The sequence below is a fragment of the Leptidea sinapis genome, chromosome 15 (genome assembly GCF_905404315.1).
Source record: "Leptidea sinapis chromosome 15, ilLepSina1.1, whole genome shotgun sequence".
In the NCBI taxonomy this organism is placed as follows: Eukaryota; Metazoa; Arthropoda; class Insecta; order Lepidoptera; family Pieridae; genus Leptidea; species Leptidea sinapis.
This window is the reverse complement of record NC_066279.1, coordinates 8,099,172-8,119,547: the sequence shown is the minus strand read 5'-3', so window position 1 is coordinate 8,119,547 and position 20,376 is coordinate 8,099,172. Positions and strand designations below refer to the sequence as shown.

General features: G+C 38.6%; 1 protein-coding gene across 3 annotated transcripts in view; it reads left to right on the top strand.

Annotated features, from left to right (window-relative positions):
* Nucleotides 1–20,376, top strand: part of LOC126968458 (uncharacterized) — a 252,731-nt gene that overhangs the window by 149,652 nt on the left and 82,703 nt on the right. For all 3 annotated transcript variants that reach the window (XM_050813504.1, XM_050813505.1, XM_050813506.1), the window contains one exon: nt 9,523–9,745. In XM_050813504.1, the coding sequence (XP_050669461.1) occupies nt 9,523–9,745 (223 nt within the window). The remainder of the gene's footprint in view (nt 1–9,522; nt 9,746–20,376) is intronic.

The window sequence follows — 20,376 nt, the reverse complement described above, 5'->3', positions numbered from 1 at the left end:
ATCTCTTCAATACTTGAGAAAGAAAGTATTTCAATCTGTAGGGAAGCACTGGCTAATACTTCACTAATTATCATTCTTTAACTTCATATTATGTAATAAGTAAATATGTCATAGTCACAAACGTCGAGCATAAGAAGCAAGTACGAATATAATTTGGTATTCGTCATGGTTTGAGTGTAATCGGCATGCAGTGCGAGAGCGGGCGCAAGTCGAGTGCCGAGCAGGGGAGTCAGGCAAGAATAATCAAGCGAGTCAGTTGTGTCGCACACCATGCCGGGAATAGCACGACCTTATTACGTCATCTATTGCTATAGCTGTTTTGTGCAGTAAAACGTCTCTTGCTGATTAATATACCGGGCCCTGCCCCGTAATATTTATACATTACTTAAGTGTACCTTGCGTATTACATAGTATACAGGGCGAGTTTTTCAAGTAAGGCCCGGATGGCCAAATCTGAAACTCTAACTAATAGCGAAAAGTACTAAAAGGAGTCCTGAGCCCAATTTCTATAAAAAGTAAAACTGTATCATCAAAATTTCCTGCTAAGAATACAACCCAAATTTAATATTAGAAAAAAAAGCAACTGAATCAATAGGATATTTCTTATCAAATTCTGGCAATGCCTAGTTTGGAGCTAGTTTATTTTTATACATGTGCCAATATCATTATAATTTTTGTAGTGTGAAATCATGACACTGTCTGCTTCGAGGTAGATTACCGAATAATACTTATTTATATTACGTATAGAGAGCAGGTGGCATCTAGCTTACGTGAAAGCGGGCTTTCGAGTATATCTGTAACGCTGAGAGCATTGTTTGTTTAGGTACATGTACAAGACTGGAACAATTTATTGTGGTGTTTGTATTAGCATTATGGATATATGAAAGGCTTTGTTTCAGCAATATATGCTACGGGTATAATATCACTTGATACAATTCTATGACATAGCGGGCACGAAGTACAATGAACGGAAAGTAAATATAATGTTTGAAACTGCATTTGTACTGTGATAAGTCAACCTTCTTGAAAATTCTGCTTCTTCTTCTTTTCATATTCTTCTTCTTTCGGCTGATGATGATGATGATGTTAACCTTTTACTAAGGAACATGGATATTATAATATCAGGAAAACATATAGATTAGACTGTTGAGTGTGCGTTACCGGGACGATACGACATTTAGTTTGCTTGGAATTTTATATATTTTTAACAATAAAAAATATTAATAAAAAGTGTGTCCGTACTTATGTGTGCACGCAAGAAGTTATACTTCTTTAGCCTAAGGAAGCAAAAATGATTAAAATGATTCATTCCTCGTGCTATTCTACGTTTTTATACAGAAAAATTTTGTAAAAATCTTTACAAAGATGGCTTTCGCAATTAATTATTAAATAATGAATACGGCTGTATGGACTTGAACCCTTTGCCTGTCCTAATAATGGACCAAGAAACCAAAAAAAAATGCAAAATGCGAATGATGCAAAGGTCAGAAAATTGGAGGAACCAACTTGAACATATAACTTTTATGTTACAGTGATGCGCACCCATCTTAAAATTTCACTCTCATAATTTTTTCATAACGCGCCTAAAGAAGTATAACTTCAAAAACCTGCACTTACTTTTAACAAGGTAATTCAAAACTAAAAAACATTCGAATCGAGAAAGACATATCCCCCTTTTTCAGTCAGTTGGAAATACTATTTTGGGGATTAAATATTTCACGATCATATTATTGTTGAGCTGTCAATGATACTAGTATTATTCACACAATTATTATTTAACACAAACTTCATCTTCCAGTTATAACTAATTATTGTTCCAATAAAATTTGCAATCATGTATTAATTGCAAAGAAAAACTTATATGTACCAATGTTAACGAGTAAAACTTTATTAATCGGAAACTCATTTCCTGAGTTCTGAGCCTTAAAGGATCAACGGAATCAATCATCACTGCCAATTACTAAACCTGTATTATATTTCTCACATCATAAAACCTATATATAAATAAAAATGCATAGTTCAGTGTTTTAAAGATCTTTTACGTGAAAGTTTGCGAAATTATCCGGTATTTTACTAGTAGAAGAAATATTTAATCAATTAAATCTGTATATATTAATGTAAGACTAAGAGGTAATGCATGTTAAGCCTTAAAAATTGAGACTAACACTTATAAAATGGTGTGGTATTCTTACATTAAATTGAATCAAAAACTACGACCCTCCTCACGAAATGTTAATTCAAATCGGTTCTCAAATCATAACATCCTCATTTTTGAAACCCGTAAGATATAAATGTTAATTTAGTAATTATTGTGACGGGTACTCGCGATATATTTATATATTTTATTAATTTGATGCGGATATTTCAATCCAATCGCTTGAATCCTGGTCACGGCGGATTTGCTTGCGGAAGCGGGGAGAAACTCTTGACACATTGACACGCCACCAAGAGTACATCTAATTCGTTTTGTTTTGGTCTTGATTCCTTAATTCATGACACACACTACTGGCGACGTCCATAGTGTGTGTCGTGAATCATGAGAACTCGTCATAATAATTACTATGTTAAAGTTCCGCAATGATAATAATTAAAAACATAATATCATTATATAAATGATTTATGTTTTCTTTAGTGTTAATTCCGCCAATATTTGTCGATGTCTCGTGCCAGATTTTGGCGAGACAACACGTCCTGAGGATGCCTGGATGTCGAATTGCTTAAAAACAAATATTGGCGGAATTAAGACTAAAGAAAACTTAAATCATTTGTATAATTATGGATTTCCGCAAAGTAACGCCTACTTCAATAAATTTTACATACTATAATATTAATTGATAGTAAAATAATGAGTATTTTTTAACTTGCTGCAACATAATTATTTTATTGATGACAATACACGCTGACCACTAAATAATCTGGAACTATAGATCTTGGTCAGTAAATGAAATACCATGACTATGATCACCTACCCGCTGGTGTGCCGAAGTAACGATTCTCACTGGCTTCAAAGAAACAGTTCTAGGTGAAGCACAAACTAAGCTAGATGGAAGAAAGTAACAACTACTCTTAACACAAGACTATCACAGACACGGCATTGGGTAATGATCCAATCGACCAGGAAGAAGAATACCTTCATTAAATGCAGTAAAACATTACTAATTACACAAATTAAATTTGAGAACTAAATTTCAAACATTCCGTGCGAGCACTCTTTCCAACTGAGCCAACCGTGCTGCCCCGGGGCGTAAAAAGAATAGGGTAGTCCCAGGTCCAAGGGTGTCGTAAGAGGCGACTACGGGCTTTTTGAAAGTGGGAGAGTCACGCTGCTGTCTTATGACGTCAGCACAATCGGGCAAGACTCGTCCGGGTTACTGACCACACTCGCACAGAATACCGGCGTGAAGTAGCGGCCTAGTGCCGCTATGTTTCGCATAGGTTAGTGTCGAGGATCGGAGGCCATTCCCCCGACCTTCCCCCCCCCCCCCCCCTCCCCCAACAAAATATGAGAGCGGTCCTAAAAAAGAAATCACCCCAGGAGGGTACCGGCTCTTGTAGAGCCGGAGAATCCCTCCCCGTGCATTCGCGCTCGGGCTGCCCCTCGTATTCTGGGGAGGGCACAGTACCGCGTATGTCACAGGACACACAGGGCAGCAACACCACGGCACCCCGCTCCACGCTTAATGTGCACTTTTTTAACATCCGGGGAATTCACTCCAACTTAAACGCCGTCCACCACCACCTTGAGACGGCGCAGCCGGCCTTGTGTTTCCTTACGGAGACGCAGATGTCTCGACCTAGCGATACGTCATATTTAACGTACCCCGGGTACAAAATTGAGCATAATTTCATGCCTCATGCCGGGGTATGTGTGTACGTTGGGAGGATATCTGCTGTCGCCGTCTCGGCAATTTTGAGGGTAGGGGCCTATCTACTCTCTGGCTCCGCGTAGATTTAGAGGACCGCGTCCGCATCTATGCGTGTGTCTACAGGTCCCATAGTGGTAACGCAGAAACCGATCATCTCATGGGCTGCGTTCAAGCGGCAAGTGACGACGTGCTTGCACAGATCCCCTCCGCTGAAATCGTAGTCTTGGGTGATTTCAACGGGCACAATGCCGAATGGCTTGGATCACGTACCACAGACTACGCAGGGCGATCTGTGCATAATTTTGCATTGGCGTATGGTCTGTCCCAATTGGTTGAGTCGCCGACGCGGCTCCCGGATGTGGATAGCCACATGCCGTCCTTATTAGATCTTCTGCTGACTACACATCCCGATGGTTACCAGGTCTCTGTCGACGCCCGTCTCGGAACGTCCGACCATTGCCTGGTCAGGAGTGTAGTGCCTATCCGACGCCAACGTCGCAGACCACCAGCGACCCGCCGCGTTTGGCACTACAAGTCAGCAGATTGGGATAGGATGCGTTCCTTTTTTGCATCCTACCCTTGGGGCAGGGTTTGTTTCCTTTCGGATGATCCTAGTGCCTGCGCCGTTGCAGTAGCCGATGTGATACTGCAGGGCATGGATATTTTTATACCAAGCTCTGTAGTACCGATCGGTGGCAGATCACAGCCCTGGTTCGATGCGTCAGTTAAAGCAGCATCTGACTGCAAAAAACAGGCGTATCGAACTTGGGTTGCGGCGCTGGGCTCAAAGGATCCGAACTGCAATGTTCTGAAGAGGAAATATAACCGTGCTTCCAGATTTTTTAAGCGGCAAATCGCCCGTGCGAAATCGAAGCACGTCGTCAAAATTGGCGAACAGCTTTCCAGTTACCCGAACGGAACACGCAAGTTCTGGTCGTTGTCGAAAGCTGCTCTTGGTAACTTCAACCAGCCGTCCATGCCGCCGTTGCACATGAGGAATGACACCCTGGTCCATACGGCAAAAGAGGAAGCCGATCTCCTGTGCACTCTTTTTGCCTCCAACTCGACTCTTGACGACAACGGAAAAACACCGCTGACCATCCCGCGGTCAGACAGAAAACTGTTAGGCGAGCTCTGTTTTCGTTGGACGTCAGGAAGTCGAGCGGACCGGATGGCATTTCTCCAATCGTGCTTAGAACGTGTGCCCCTGAGTTGACGCCGGTGCTAACGCGTTTATTCCGGCACTCTTATTCAAAAGGCGTAGTCCCTGATTCATGGAAGTCAGCCCTTGTCCATCCGATCTCAAAAAAAGGAGACAGTTCGGATCCGGCAAACTACAGGCCTATTGCTATTACCTCCCTACTCTCCAAAATTATGGAGAGCATAATTAACTGCCAGCTGTTGGTATACCTTGAGGGTCACCAGTTCAACAGATCAATGACCGGCAGTACGGCTTTCACCATGGTCGGTTGACTGGCGATCTTCTGGAATACCTAACACATAGATGGGCGGCGGCTATTGAAAGCAAGGGGGAAGGCCTGGCAGTTGCTCTGGATATAGCGAAGGCCTTTGATCGTGTATGGCACAAGGCGCTCCTCGCAAAACTTCCATCATTTGGGCTTCCCGAGAGCTTATGCAAGTGGACCTCCAGCTTCCTCACTGGGCGCAGCATACAGGTCGTTATCGACGGTTATTGCTCGAATCCCAAGCCCGTGAACGCTGGAGTGCCCCAAGGCTGTGTGCTATCTCCCACGCTGATTCTTCTGCATATCAATGATATGTTGGACTCCCCCAACATGCATTGCTATGCAGACGACAGCACTGGTGATGCCGTATACACGGGCCATGCAAGTCTCTCTCGGGAAAACGTTGACCAGTGCCGGGAGAAACTTGTGTCTTCTATCGAGTCCTCTCTCGAGAAGGTCGCGGAATGGGGTAAGTTGAACCTTGTCCAATTTAACCCCCAGAAGACTCAAGTTTGCGCGTTTACCACTAAAAAAACCCCATTTGCCGTATCACCGCTCTTCGAGAACACTTCCCTTAAAGCCTCGCCTAGTATCGGAATAATGGGTCTCGAAATCTCGAGCAATTGCCAATTCCGTGGCCATCTGGAGGGCAAAGCCAAACTGGCTTCAAAGAAACTGGGCGTCATAAATAGAGCACGGCAATACTTCAAGCCGGCCCACATTCTAGCGCTCTACAAAGCGCAGGTCCGGCCTCACATGGAGTATTGCTGTCATCTCTGGTCTGGCGCACCCCAGTATCAGCTCGATCCATTTGACCGCGTGCAACGCAGAGCAGCTCGAATTGTCGGGGACCCAGTACTCTGTGAACGGCTGGATCACTTGGCGTTGCGTAGAGACGTCGCTTCATTGTGTGTCTTCTACCGCATTTATCACGGGGAGTGTTCCGAAGAGCTGTTCAACCTGATTCCTGCCGCCGAATTCCACCTTCGCACGACACGCCACAAGTTAGGATATCATCCTCACCATCTGGATGTGTGGCGGTCCTCCACAGTGCGGTTTTCAAGGAGCTTTCTTCCTCGTACCACGAAGCTGTGGAATAAGCTTCCTTGTGCGGTGTTTCCGGGACGATACGACATGGGTACCTTCAAGAAAAGCGCGTACACCTTCCTTAAAGGCCGGCAACGCTCTTGTGATTCCTCTGGTGTTGCAGGAGAGTGTGGGCGGCGGTGATCACTTAACACCAGGTGACCCGTACGCTCGTTTGTCCTCCTATTCCATAAAAAAAAACCGTTCAAGTGACGTAACGTTGATACATCTTGTATAATACATACAACTCTCAAGCTGTGGCTTCATCTACAGGATCTACTGTACAGTTGATAAACTGCTCAACCGCTTGTATTCAATTTTAATTAGTGTAATCCTAGAGGGTTATGGCTTTAAAAAATAACAAATTGTTAATACAAATTATATTTATGTTAAAAGAACTTTTTTAACCTGTAAAATGGAGACGGTGAGGTTTGAACTCTCAACCTGCAACCACTTTAGCGAAATACGAATGAGGCGTTATGTTCAAGTTGGTAGATATTTTCTTTTATTGAACATTCATGAATGCTTATTGCTTTGAAAGATTTTAATTTACTTGACGTTAGGAATATTAAATGGAGCTTGAATGAATTCTCTTGTCGGATGACAAAATAACTCAGAGAGCTTACAAATTTATTTTCTGTGGATATTTAAAATGAATGGGTTGAGGCTTTTAAAAAAATTGTAATTTTGTTACTGTATTATCATTAAAATACAATAAAAAGCTTCTAGATCTCCAGTTATCTGAAAGTTATATACAAATTAAGTACTACATATTATAAATATATTATGATATAATATAATATTGGCGTACTTGATAAGAGCGCTGGGATGTATCCGAGTTCGAATCCTGCATGGTCCATAAATTTTAATACAAACTACATTAATATTACTTATAAATGCTACATAGGTGTCAGTGGATATCCTCCACCTATTATATTTGTTTACCTTTTTAGTTAATTCATATAAGAATTATGTATTGAAATGGAGAAAGAACGGTGTCTTTCAATACTAGCTGTATTAATTGCTTACCGCAGGACACTAGCCTAAATTATGATAATTTTTGTCTTGAATAATGTAAATAAATATATTTTGATTTTGGCCGTTTTGTCTTTCTCAGAGAGCCATTTTTTCAATTGAAGTCAAAATTCTGTAAAAAATCTTTAGAAATCAATTTTGAAAAAAAAATTATGCCTTAGTGGGAAATAATTTTTCTTTTTAAAATTTCTTTCAAAATTATTTCCGAATCGGCCCGCTCTTTTCACCCAAAATCATACCTTAAGCTAATCTCGTATACCTACATGATCTTTACATTAGGCTTAGTATTTCGAAGATTATACTAATTATATACATACAAAATTAGTACGAATACTATTTTATAATATTATTAACAAGACGTATTCGAATAACAGAAAATGGAATTTTTCTAGAATAAAAAATCAAATCCTATTTTTATTATTTTATCAGTATACGAAAAGGTCTTCTTAAACAGAACCATTGAAGCTGGGTCATGTTATTAGGTTCATCTATAAAAATGTATATTTGTTTTTTGGAATAGCAGGACAAACGAGCGTACGGGTCACCTGGTCTTTAGTGATCACCGCCGCCCACATTCTCTTGCAAAACCACAGGAATCACAAGAGCGTTGCCGGCCTTTAAGGAAGGTGTACGCGCTTTTTTTGAAGGTACCCATGTCGTATCGTCCCGGAAACACCGCACAAGGAAGCTCATTCCACAGTTTTGTAGTACGTGAAGAAAGCTCCTTGAAAACCGCACTGTGGAGGACCGCCACACATCCAGATGGTGGGGATGATATCCTAACTTGTGGCGTGTCGTGCGAAGGTGGAATTCGGCGGCAGGAATCAAGTTAAACAGCTCTTCGGAACACTCCCCGTGATAAATGCGGTAGAAGACACATAATGAAGCAACGTCTCTACGCAACGCCAAGTGATCCAGCCGTTCACAGAGCACTGGGTCCCCGACAATTCGAGCTGCTCTGCGTTGCACGCGGTCACATTTGACCCCCAGTATCAGCTCGATCCATTGATCGAGCTGGGGTGCGCCAGACCAGAGATGACAGCAATACTCCATGTGTGGCCGGACCTGCGCTTTGTAGAGCGCTAGTATGTGGGCCGGCTATATATATATTTATTAATTGATGTCGCTGTCAAACTCGCACACGCAATAATTTATTTAATATTAAAATAAAAGTACTCTAATAATTATGTTAATTATAATGTTTGCCGAGAACGAACAACGGAAAGTAGATCTCTGAAGCTATGTTTTTTTGTTGCAAGTACTTTTATTAATCATTAAATGGATTGTTATAAACTTACTATATACCTGGACTTCGTAAACAAAATCTGCAAGAAACTTGGCAACATAGCAGAAAAAATGGCACTTTCATAAATGTACATTTAGAACTTCAGCATTATAAAATATTTATATTATACAACTATACATGAAATAAAGGTACTCGAATGTTTAAAATTACTTGAATTTGTTTAAATAAATTAAATTAATTAAGATAATAAAAGGAAAACTTAAAACTGTGAACCGGCAGGCAAGCGCTGCATTATGTTGAGGTGAAACTCAATTTTGCTATGTTTTAAATTTAAATATTTTTCTATCTTTATTTCTGTAATATACGATGGGTGCACACTATACTATATACACCTAAGGTATATATAGTACAATACATACCCGATACATCTGCTAAAGAACATCTTAAAGATTAGAAGATACTCATCGATATAATGAACCCATCGCACGAATCTTGAAGGCGCAAAATTTAAAAATACGGTCTCATTGGTCAAAATCGTGGGGAATGACATGCGCAGTTTACACTCACCCCCTTATTCATAATGTTCCACTAACTTGAAAAAGCCGCTAAGGAGTGTTTTCTCTCATTCTAACTTAGGTCACTAGAAGAAGACAGATTGAGAATAAGCAATGCTTTAAGTTATCAGACTATTATGAATAAGTGGGTCAGCGTTTTGTCTGTGTTGTTTGCGTTATATTAATGGATAGATTGCACAGATGCGCATTAATTTTTTGATTATCTGAATACAATAATGTCTAATTTTGTAAATTCTCAACCGTTTCAGAGCCTCATGCCCGTCATCGTTATTCCACACTTGGGAGACGTTCCTTCAAGAAGTGGAAGCCGATGTGGTGGGCTTTACGAACGCATCCACGTCGCTTGAGAGAGTCGTCGCTACACCCCTTATAGAGAAGACTTTCCACATGAAAGTTCAGGCGCGGAAACTTTTCGCTCACCGCGAAGGCTGTGAAGTTATCCTGGGCAAAGCTGACGATCAGCTTATTAAGGTACACAATTCAAGATTATTTATACATAGAAGATGAACAACGAAAATCAAACAAATTGGATTAGGTACGATAGGGTAATTTATACTAAAATGAGATTTGCATATAGAGGTCTTAGATCTTATTTCATAAAAGGCATCTCTATGAAATTCGAATACAAATGACCTCAAAACAAAACAAAACCTTATAACATCATCATCATTATCATCATCAGCCGGACAAAGGCCTCCCCTAAGATTTCCACGACGACCGGTCATCCCTATAATTACATTCAGTTAAAACTATCGCTATGGCGAAGTGTACCAAGAATACTGGCAGCATTTTCGCGTTGGATAGCTAGGCTGATCCGTTCACCGAAATAGGTATCAGCACTTGGGTTTCCAGTAGCCCTATTGAGGCACGTATTTAGTACTTTGTATATTATCCGCGCCTCTGGGCCCCACGGGGCAACACAAGAATGTAAGACTCACTGAGACCGATATATTTGCGACGATTGCCGTCTTCAGCCGAAGCCCGAACTGAAATAACTTGGACACCACCGCTCTTGCCCATGCCCAAGCCACTAGAGTCATTCCACGAGGACGCTTACCATCGCGGTAGATAATACTATTCCGCTCTAAAACAGCTGGTATAGAGCGGTTAATGCCGTGCGGATGACTTCATTAATGTGGGGGTGACGACTGATATGGCCTGCCGATTTTAGGCAGGATAGCCCATGGCACCGAAGTTCATCTATCTGAATACCACATTGACATTGATTGAGTTCATTTATTTTTATACCTAGCCGGAGTCATACGCATAAAATTATAAATTAACGTTCCAATCAGCTCGGAAGTTAACGATTGTAAACAAAAGCAATTAATTTGTGTTACGACCAAAGACGAACACGCTCTGTATCTGTTAGTAGATGTGATCGAAATATCATCAAAGGCTGACTAACAAAGAAGTGTTCCATGCTTTTAGACAATTTAGTTCGTCTGGAAAATTTTGAATACTTGAAAATTGTGAAAGTGCAATATATATTTAAGTGTATTTTTAACTTCATCCAAATATGTTATTTCTGAATTACCTGGTACATATGATTATCAATTCTAGTAAAGGTTCACAACATGAACTGAAGACAGAAACACTAGTAAAGCAACGCCTGAAACTAACTTTTGAACCAAAACCACCAAACCGTTTCTGTAAAGATGCTTGAGACCATACACGTTCTGTAAACGCGCAATTCAAAACAGTTTCTAAAATAATTTTAAGAGAACTATCAATCACATCAAGTAAATTTTTAAATCTCCATAATGAGCTAGACCCTTAGAGGTATATAAATTTTCTGATAAGTAGACAAGAGAGAATAATTGTAAAGGCCATATGAGAATAAATCTTAATTAATCTGCCCGAAACATTTTTAAATTCTTAATATGGTCGGCTAATATCATTGGAATTGAAACAGGAAATAGTGGAGCTCCAAGAAGGAGAAGTGAATTGAATTGAACACAAATCCAAAGCTTTAATATTGGGAGCCAACATTAAATTTAAGACATTAAATTCATTGGTAATAATATCAATCCGGTCTGAAATTTGTAAATTTAATAATAAGTTTGCTAATAAAAAGTTTGTATTTCGAAAAATTTAATTTTGAGCTGGGTATAATTTTCTATTCTATTAAAATTCTATCAAATCTATCAAACCTAAACCAGAGTCCACTTCACCACCCAAAGTACGATCTAAGTAGGTACCAAACATCAAACGATTTTAATTTTATTATAGCGGAATGAATGGCTAGGCTAAATTGGCTAATATTGCTGGACCAAGAGGATCGCCTTGCTGACAGGCAACAGAAGACTAAATATTATGACTTTTGAATTACAATTTGGATGTATTTCTATTCATGCACATGATGTAAAGATCACGCTATTCAAGTCATTCTGTCAGAGCTTTTACACGTGCAGTCTGTGGGTTGACTATACCCAAAAATCTACTAATGCTCTCCGTGTCCAATATAATAACATCTTCAGGATAATGTTGGGACTGCCTCGGTATTGTAGCGCGTCCGGTATGTTTGTGGAGAACCGTGTCGATGGTTTCTCCGCAATCATACGGATAAGAATCACCTCCGTCAAAAATAGGTCCCAATATTATTATGAAGGTAATAGCCGACAGACAGGACAGCGCATTCAAAGCGCACTGGATGTCTGCTTTCGTTTGGAAGTTTATTAATTATATCAACTAATATAGAATAAGTTTGTTACTAACATATATGTAATTTATTATTGTATTTCCTAACATAGGTTAAGACTATTTCACTAACTCTAAAAATTGCAAATAACACTTATTAATTTTACAGTGTGTTAGTTTAATACGTAAATATAAAACAATTTGAAAAATAAAAAGCTTATCTGAAGTGGTCCCCATTGGCTGCAATACAGTCCTTTAAACGTTGAGGCCAGTTATCAATAGAAGCTCGCACTCTTTCATAGGGAAAATTCTTCACTGCCAATCGTACGGATTGTTTTAGGGACTTCAAACTATCATGGTGTTTAGAGTAAGCTGTACACTCTAAGACTGACCATAAATCATAATCCAATGGATTAAGATCAGGACGACGGCCAGTCTTCAGCTCTGGTGACGTCCGACTCCTGGAAAAGTTCTTTTCCAATCAAAACTGCCCGGAGGCGAACGAATTATATAAAATGACAGGCACCAAATCCAAATCTAATATTATGTTTAACTTTAATTGTAACAGTATTTATGGCCAGACTAATTATTCGTATCATTTACAATGTCGGTTATTTCGGCATAAACTTTCCCACAAAACATGACATTTACTAAGAGAACAATATCCTCAAACCAAAGCTCTACCTGCATCCACCACCACCTTAACCAGCAGAACCAATCATAAAGAACAATATTACTTTTAATATGTCACTATCAATGAGCCGTATATGATCATTGGAAAAAACAACTATATGATAATCGGATGTACTTTCTACCCTTTTTTTCACTCTGAATGAATAATGACCGAAATATTTTCATAAAATAACAGTATTTATCTAAATTAATATTGGTTAAGCCATTTTAATTGAAAGCATATACCTGACAGAGAAAATTAAAAGATTGAACTTTACAAAGCAAAACACCTATCCAGAGACCCGACGTTTTAATTTGAAAGTAAATTGTCTGCTAGCGAGCAAAGTGGATTTCACTTCATTACTGTAAATAAAGATGAGCTTGTTTCTTTTATTTATAAGCTAAAGGAATTGTTAAAGATAGATTCTTATAAAGCTGTAGGCGCTCTTCATAATTTAATGCTGGATCCCCTCAACGCTAGTAGAATAAATTATTAGCACGAGAGTCGATGCGGACTAGATGGCCTATTTGCTGAAATGATTCGTTTCGTTATTGGGTTTCATAGGTCCGGAATATCTGAAGAGTACATTCATTCGTAAAAACCTTTTATGGTGATCGCGATAATCTTATTATCGTCTGTTTATTCGTGGGTATGATTGACTCCTGGAAAAGGAAGGCTATTTCCTTTTTTATTAAGTTTATAGTATTTGGAGTATTTATAATTAGTTATTTAAGGCACGCAACAAACTTTACTTCAAAATAAATACAAGCATAGCACTTACAATAGTTGGTTGGTAAAACAAAAAAATAATAGCATATTGTTTAATATATAATATTACTAGCTGACCCAACAGACGTTGCTCTGTAGATAATAAAAAAATACTGTATTATAGGAATTTGCCAATAATATTTCAAAACATCGAGAAATATTACGTAAAAATGCTCCCTGTTGTTATAATGAAATTGTTTCACAGTGGAACTTGAATATTCTAAATAAAAATAATTATGGGTCCCAAATTGAAATAAAAACTATCGTATCTCTCAAATTGGACTAAACTGCACTCCATTAAGTAATCCCCATTAAAACCCGTTTATTAGTTTGGGAGTTCACTGGAAACAAACATCAGGACACTGGATTTATATATATAAAGATGTAATTTAATTTGGTAAGAAAGGCATACTCGTGAACCCTATTATAAAGTCAATTTAATATGTTCTAGCTCTTAACAAAGCTCATATAGTTAATTTAGCATTGCGTAATCGTGCACATTCAAGAATTCTTTTAAATCAGTATTTAAGTAAGTGTTATGAAAATGTATCAAAACGGCAAGAGCTTCTTATTTTCTCTCCCATCTCAAAAAATGTTAAATAGGACTTACAATAAAAGCGTTGGCAAGTGACATTTGCAAACGCTTCCCGTGACACATTGTGAAGTGGGGAAATTAGATTTGGATACTCAAAGTATTTCGGAAACAGCCAAGATTGTGTTCCCTACACGAACAATATTAATGGAATTTAGATGTTTGATTGTTGGATATTGTACTTTCTACCCTTCTTTTAACTATGAACGAATAAAGATCTAAACGTTTGTACAAAAATTTCCGAAACAAGCTTGGCTTATAGTTTATCTTTTGATATATTAGAACAAAGGTTAGTATAATACTAATAATAAGAATTAAAAAGACACAGGAGGACTTTTAATACAACATACAGAATGATACGTAGATCATACTAATAGTTTTGCGTAACTTAAAAAAACAACATGTTCTAACCAAAATATTATGTTTATTGCCTATCAAAATACTCTCCTTTACATTTTAAACGTCTTTTCATGCGATCGAACCATTTTTTAAAACAGGAGGACCACAGATCTGAAGGCATGTTTTCTACGTTCTGATTGAACGGTATCACTGCCACTTTGGAATTGGTAAAACTGAAACCTCTCATCAAATCTTTGATTTTGGGGAAAATACAGAAATCACAGGGTGCTAGGTCGGGCCTATGTGCAGGATGGATGACGAGTACTTTTTTGGAAGCTAAAAATGTTTCTGTTCCGCTGTCAGTTCACGAGGGATCCAACGACAACAAAGTTTCCGAACTTTCAATTCTTGTTGTCTCGAATTGTCTCATAGGTAATCCGCGGCTTTTCTTCAATTAGCCTTCAACTGTAAAGACAGTAGCAACATTATTTTTGTTGGCGGCAGTTGAAGGCCGCCCTTCACGAAATTCGTCATGTAAAGAAACCCAACATCTCTCAAATTCAGGAAACCATCGCCTCACGGTGCTCAAGCAAGGTGCTTCTCTCCCAAAAGCATTTTGAAGACGAGCGGCACAGTCTTGCGGAGAGAGAGAACTTTTTTAAATCATCGCTCTATAATCTTTTCAACCTAATTCCATTTACGTTGCGTACGTAGAACTTTGATGTGTGATAAAAAACAATTGATAAATTATTTCCAGACCAACAATTGACATGTTTTTTTTATTACTAAGAAGGTTGAATATAACATTCGAAATTCAAAGAGTTCCGATTAGCTTGAAGTGCAAAACTTTTAGTGCCCTATGTATACTTTTTGCTTATACTAATAATAAAAAAATGTCTTACATACATTTGCTTTTACCCGATTAAACTCCTAGATACAATAATGCTCAATTTTTTTATAAAATTTAGATTAATTCCACAAAATAAGTTACCCCAGGCTCTGAAACCCTAACATTAAAGTAAGCATATTGTGAAAGGATAATCCCTCAGTTTTTTAAGCGAGTGGTACAACTTGACAATAGATCAAAAGTTCCAGATTTCGTAACGGCTTATGGTTTAAATTTTTCATATATTCTATTTTTATTTCCAATATTATCCAAAAAAAACAGCATGAAAACAGCATGAAAAAAAGGGTAAAATTACTTGTTTTTTTACACATTTTAAGTGTGAAGGTAAAAAGAAAACGTATTATTTCATCTACTTTCTTCTTGGTGTGCCTTCTGCTCAGCCGAATTAATTAGGGATCTATCCCTGTCTATACATTAGGTATATCTATCTCACTATCTTAGGATGCCATGATGTCTGCCTGCACTTCGTCTGCGTCTCCCTTTGATATTTCCCTGCATGTCGAAGTGTAACCGCATGATGCTAATCAAGACGCAATATACCTATAGCAAAATGGTTACATCATTATTCTTAACTTCTGTGACCATTTAAATTTATTCCCCATAAGAATAAATAATAATAAAATCATATATTTACAGGCATACCATCCATATAAATTAAAAACACATTAATACAGTATTTGACAAAAATCAATAATTTCTTAGTTACGATATTCACTTAAATCTATGTTAGTTCCTATCGCTAATCATTAAATTTACCTTATAAAACTACTTGCACCCACTAGGGCTAAAATATAAATCTGCTTCATGCATCATTTCTGCTATCAAAATTTGTCATGGTCCTTTTGACTTTTCTTTTTCATAAAATGTGGTAAAAAGTAAATAATTCTCTTATCTTTCACGCACATCAAGAAAAGCTCCTCCATATAATTTGTGAATTAATCTGAACGTAAATGCAAACCAAAAGAGCTAAGTTAATATAATTAGTTGTATCTTCTTTATTTTCCATTGAAAGCATAAAACTTATTATACTATTCCTATGTTTGGAATGGTTGGTCATTGGAGTGACGAAATACTTTCGTTGAACCCGTTGCACAGGGGGCTATGCGGACGACCCCGCCATTCTAATAACAGGACCATTTGAGAGCGTCTTATGTAGCCTCATGACATCTGCTTTTAAGATTCTTGAAGAATGGTGCGCGCAACACAAACTTACAGCTGATCCGTCAAAGACGGAGCTAATACTATTCACAAACAAACGCAGCCTTGATAATTTTACATTACCAATGCTGTTCAATACCGCCTTACTAAGCCTTACTAAAGAAGTTAAATACCTATGGGTTATACTGGATAGTAAGTTGCTTTGGAACAAAGATAAGCAGATGGTTCTATACAGCAGTCATCAGACCAATTATCTCCTACGGAGCAAGAGCTTGGTGGCCCAGGACAGAGCTTGGGACAGCACAAACCAAGCTGCAGCGTTACCAGCGGCTGGCTTGCACAGCCATAACAGGATGCATGCGCACCACGCCTACTTCCGCCCTTGAAATTATTCTAGGGCTAACACCACTCGACATACACTTTCAACAAGAAGCGACAATGGCGACTCTACGTCTAAAGCTGTTGGGTATATGGTAGAATGAAGACTGCCATACAGGTAATCTCTGGAATAGGGTAACAAAGGACTACTCACTCTGTGAGGCACCATGGGATAAGATACCTAAAACACATGCTTTTCATAAGAACTATCACATACAGCTATGTGAGAAGGATGCTGACCAGTCAGGTCTAAATGAATTAAGAATTTACACAGACGGCTCCAAAATGGCTACTGGAACTGGTGCCGGCATCTTCTCACAGGAACTGAACATACACACTTCCGTACCCTTGAGCACACACAGCTACATCTTCCAATGTGCGTAGCCATAAAGGAAGCTGCCAGCGCAATACTAAGAACAAAAGTACATAGCCACAGAATCAGAATTCTTTCTGACAGTATGGCGGTACTAGCAGCGCTGGCAACCTAACAACGACCTACAACTCAGCGCTAATATACAAGTGTCACCAAACCCTGGAACAAGTTGCCTCTTATGACCGGGTAACTCTGCAATGGATCAAGGGACATAGCGGTTCGCTGGGTAATGATGCAGCGGATGAGCTTGCAAGGCGGGTATCGGCAAATCTAGGGACTGGTCCATTGCCACTTCTGCCACTGCCCTTCAGCCATGCGCTCATGGATACGCTCTCTCACCAACAACCTACACAACACCCGATGGATGAATGTCTCAAGCTGTAGACAGTCGAAAGAAGCGATATCTGCACTGTCGCCCAAACTGACACGTAGACTTTACAGCCTCAACAGACATGACATCCGTATAATGGTGGGCACCCTAACGGGTCACACATCACTAAACAAACACTAATTCACAATCGGCGTAACGGACAGTCCTAAGTGCAGAGGCTGTCTGGCCGAGGACGAAACGGTCGCTCACGTAATCCTGGAATGTGCGGGGGTGGCCAACCAACGGGCAAAAATGTCTCCGAGCACCCCAGGAATGTTCTGAACTTCTGGAAGGAGCTGGGCTGGTTGGAGTAACTGGCCAATACTGCACGCAAAATGGACCCATGCTAGTGGTTTAATTGCGGATACAGTAGGGGGCTGGGGGGTATGGTATAGGGCCTCCCCCCTATACCATATATACGAGGGCTGCACTAAAAGTATCGGGAATGGAATATTTCCACTGTTTCTGTCATATTAAAATATTTTCAATTGAAAACTCCTTGGTTTTAAAAATCGAATACCATTTATTTATTTAAAAAAAGATTCTCGGTCTTGCCACAAGGTCTTTTCAAACTTGTTTAGTCGTTGAGAAAATGGAATTAACTTGAGAAAATTCTAGAGCGATGATTTATTATGACTTTCGAAGTGGTTTAACACAAAAACAGTGTGTGGACCGGATGATTTCTGCATTTGGTGATGAAGCCCCATCCAAAACCACTATTTATCGCTGGTTTGCTGAATCTCAGTGATGATCCCCGTCAAGGTCGTCTAAAAACTGCAGTCACCAAAGAAAACGTTGATGCTGTGCGTAAGCTGATTGAGGAAGATCGACATGTGAGATACCGCGAAATTCGGGCAACTTTAGACATTGGCATGAGCCAAATACAAATAATCTTGCATGAACAAATAGGTGTAAAAAAGTTGTTTTCCCAATAGATACCACATTTGCTCTTCGAAGAGCAAAAAGCGGCTCGCATTACTTGGTGCGTCAGAACTCTCGAAAGATTCTATGCAGGATACTCAAATGCTGTATACAACATCGTATCAGGTAACGAATCCTGTATACACGTACGAACCCAAAACAAAAAACCAGTCACGAGTTTGGGTGTTCGAAAATGAGTTAAAGCCAACAAAAATTGTTCGTTCACGGAGTGTTGCAAAAAAAATGGTGGCCACGTTTGTTTCCAAAACCAACCATGCTGCGACTTTTCCTCTTGAGAGACAAAGAACGGTTAATGTAGAATGTTATGCTAGCATTTGTTTGCCACAGGTCGTTTCTGAACTCCGTAAAGAGAACTGCAACCGCCGCATCATCCTCCATCACGACAATGCGAGTTCTCACACCGCGCACAGAACAAAAGAGTTTTTAGAGCAAGAAAACATAGAATTATTAGACGATCCGCCGTACAGCCCCGACCTAAGCCCTAATGATTTCTATACTCTCCCTAGAATAAAGAATAAATTGCGTGGTCACAGATTTTCATCACCTGAAGAAGCTGTGGACGCCTACAAAACGGCCATTTTGGAGACCCCAACTTCCGAATGGAATGGTTGCTTCAATGATTGGTTCCACCGTGTGGAAAAATGTGTCAAATTTAGCGGAGAATACTTCGAAAAGCAATAAATACATTTTTAAATAGTAATGTTGTATCACTTCCTTGATTCCCGAAATTTTCAGTGCCCCCCTCGTACCCGTTGCACAGGAGCTACTCTTTCTCAAGCAACGGACCGCGAATTCGTTTTTCGTTAGCCTTTCCATGCTTTTCCTCGTTTCAGTGTTTGTGTGTGAATAATGAATGAATCACCTTTTACAAAATATCGTGAAGTGTTAATTTTGCAGTACAGTTTATGATATTTCTGAAACTTGAGGTTTAATTAAAGACTAGATCGGTGACACATTTTGAATTATGAAATGGGCGATTTTAATCTTTAAATAAATTAAAAAAATCTTAACAAAGTAGAACCGTGCATTGAATATTTTTTACTCGCTGTGTTTTCTACCGAATCCAAAAAGTATTTTATAGAGCTTTTGTCTGTTTGTCTATTTGGTTGTGGATGTATCTCCTTTTTCTCCTCCTCTTTCAAATCATAAAAACAGCTAGGTTTATAAATATAGACTAAAAACCCAATCAATAGGAAACACATACAAATTAATGTATTTTAATAATATTAAGGTATAAGATTTGCATAAGAGGTGTATTAAATTAAATCTCTATTAAGTTGTTTTATACTCATGAGTTTTTGAAGTCAGTTCGGCTGGAAGCGCGGGAATTATATTGAAATAATTGCTTCTATTAAATTATAATATAAGTAATTAAAAAACATCAAGAAATAAGATTAAAGAAAAACAGGTGCTATGTTTTAAGCCAACATTCACCTAAGAGGAGGCTGTCAAGTCATGTTTATTTTTTATGTTTTAACCTTATGTCAACATCGTTTATAGTACAGTTAATTTTTTTTTTAAATGGATATAACTGTCAGATTGATCCCTATAGCATTCTAAAAATTGTTGATAATTACTACTGGAGACTAATTAAATAATTATATAGATTTTTTTAAGTTGGCACCAACTCTATACTTTTGGAGAAATATTTGTTTAATAAAATCGACATTTTAGAATATTTCAAAGGTATAGTATAACATTAATCTAATGTTGAGTTGAATGCTCTGGCGATACTAAAGTCCGTAAAGCCTTCCCTTAATGGAAAACTGAATACTAGTTCTAACTTAATATTATGGTAGCTATCTATGTAGCTTTAATTTATTGGACAACCAGTAGCTGTTTATTACAGTTTTTAACCGACTTCAAAAAAAGAGGCGATTCTCAATTCGACGGTATTTTTTTTTATGTTTGTTACCTCAAAACTTTCAACTGGGTGAACCGATTTTGATAATTCTTTTTGCA